The sequence below is a fragment of the Lactuca saligna genome, chromosome 8 (assembly GCF_052625555.1).
Source record: "Lactuca saligna cultivar CGN05327 chromosome 8, ASM5262555v1, whole genome shotgun sequence".
NCBI lineage: Eukaryota > Viridiplantae > Streptophyta > Magnoliopsida > Asterales > Asteraceae > Lactuca > Lactuca saligna.
In genome coordinates, this window is record NC_136424.1 from 267,211,512 (window position 1) to 267,213,110 (window position 1,599).

Genomic DNA, 1,599 nt, shown 5'->3' on the forward strand with positions numbered 1-1,599 from the left:
TTACACCCCAGTTGTTCTTTCCAGTCTTTTTTGAGAATTGTTTAGCGCTGAATACCGCCATTGCCATTTTCCAAGTAATATCCATCTCTTCCACATCCTCACGATGGATTTGATCAAGATCAGAGAATGAGAGTTGTGGAGAGAGGTCTCCAGCAACAAAATCATTATAGCAGTTCACCAACCCAGTAGCTAGATCCATATCTTCCTCCTTTTCCTTTGTAAACGAACTTTGGGAACCAATTTCATGAGATTGAACTGAAACACTTGTGGAAGAACTAACACAAGAACCAACTTGCGATATGTCTTGAGGGATTTGATTTTGTTGCATTTTAGGTATGTTGTATGGTATGTTTTGATGGGCTGCATAAGATTGAACTTGTGGAACCTGGATTTGAGTATTTTAATGGGTGGTGAAACTTGAGAAAGCAGTGTTGTTGTTTTGAATTCCAAGATTGGCTGAAGAGTATGAATTGACATGGTTGATTTCTCTTTGTTTATCATCAAGATCGCAAGCTTTGATTATTGCCATTGTTTCAGACAAGCTTAAATGGTTTAGGTATTTTGTCTTTTTAATCATCGAGACATTCATGTCCCATGATTTTGGAAGAGAATTTAGTAGTTTCTTGTTGATTTCAGACCTAGTAACCATCACACATGCGGAGCTCATTTCAGTGGTTAGTGTGATAAATCTTTGCAATTGATTTTCCAATGTTTCTCCCAATACATAGTTGAACATGTTGAATTTCTGTCGGAGCATGTGTTGTCGACGTTGCTTCATGTCTTCATTTCCTTCATAGACTTCTATGAGCGCTTCCCACAATGCTTTTTCTGATGTATATTCACGAAACCCTTGTGCAATCTCAGAAGATAACGACATAGTGAGTGTGGCAAGTGCCTTATCTTGTTCTTCAACTCTTTCAAAATCATCGTCAGTGTAATTTTCAATCTGTTTGTCAATTACTGTGCCATGTTCTAGAGTAGAAGTAATCCTAATTGGTCCTCTTAAGATACTTCTCCAAATGTTGAAATCCTTCATTTTTATGTATTTTTCAATTCGGTATTTCCATTCAGGAAATCCTTTAGCTGATAGCAATCTAGGAATACGAGTAGTGGTTCCCATAATTGCATCCAAATCTTGATGAGCAATCATGCTTTGAGATTCCATTTAAGCAATCTTCAACCGCACACTAGCACTCAACCGCACACTAACACTCAATCGTACACGGATCTTAACCGCACACACTTTCCAACCGCAAACGAATCTTAACCACACACACTTTTCAACTGCAAACGAATCTTCACCGCACACACTTTCCAACCGCAAACGAATCTTAACCGCACACACTTTCCAACCGCACACGAATCTTAACCGCACACACGCACAAACTTTAACAGCAAACACCTCCCGCACACAACAAATATCAATAGCACAAACTTCAACAACAAACACCAACTGCACACAAAAAATATCAACCGCACAAACTTCAAAGAATACACTCCACCGCACACACTATTGGTAGCAAACCTTTAACAGTTGGCAGCAAAGCTTCAACAGTTGGCAACAAACCTTCAACAGTTCTTCGATCAAAATTCTTAAAA

General features: G+C 38.8%; 1 protein-coding gene across 1 annotated transcript; it reads right to left on the reverse strand.

Moving 5' to 3' along the window:
* Positions 1-400: 400 nt before the first annotated feature.
* LOC145010652 (uncharacterized) lies at positions 401-1,165 on the reverse strand. The gene has a single exon (XM_078969168.1). The coding sequence runs from the start codon at positions 1,163-1,165 to the stop codon at positions 401-403; it is 765 nt and encodes a 254-aa protein (XP_078825294.1).
* Positions 1,166-1,599: the final 434 nt, after the last annotated feature.

Excerpts from the sequence above, each read along its gene's own strand:
- LOC145010652 (XM_078969168.1), bottom strand. The coding sequence starts at position 1,165 with ATGGAATCTCAAAGCATGATTGCTCATCAAGATTTGGATGCAATTATG.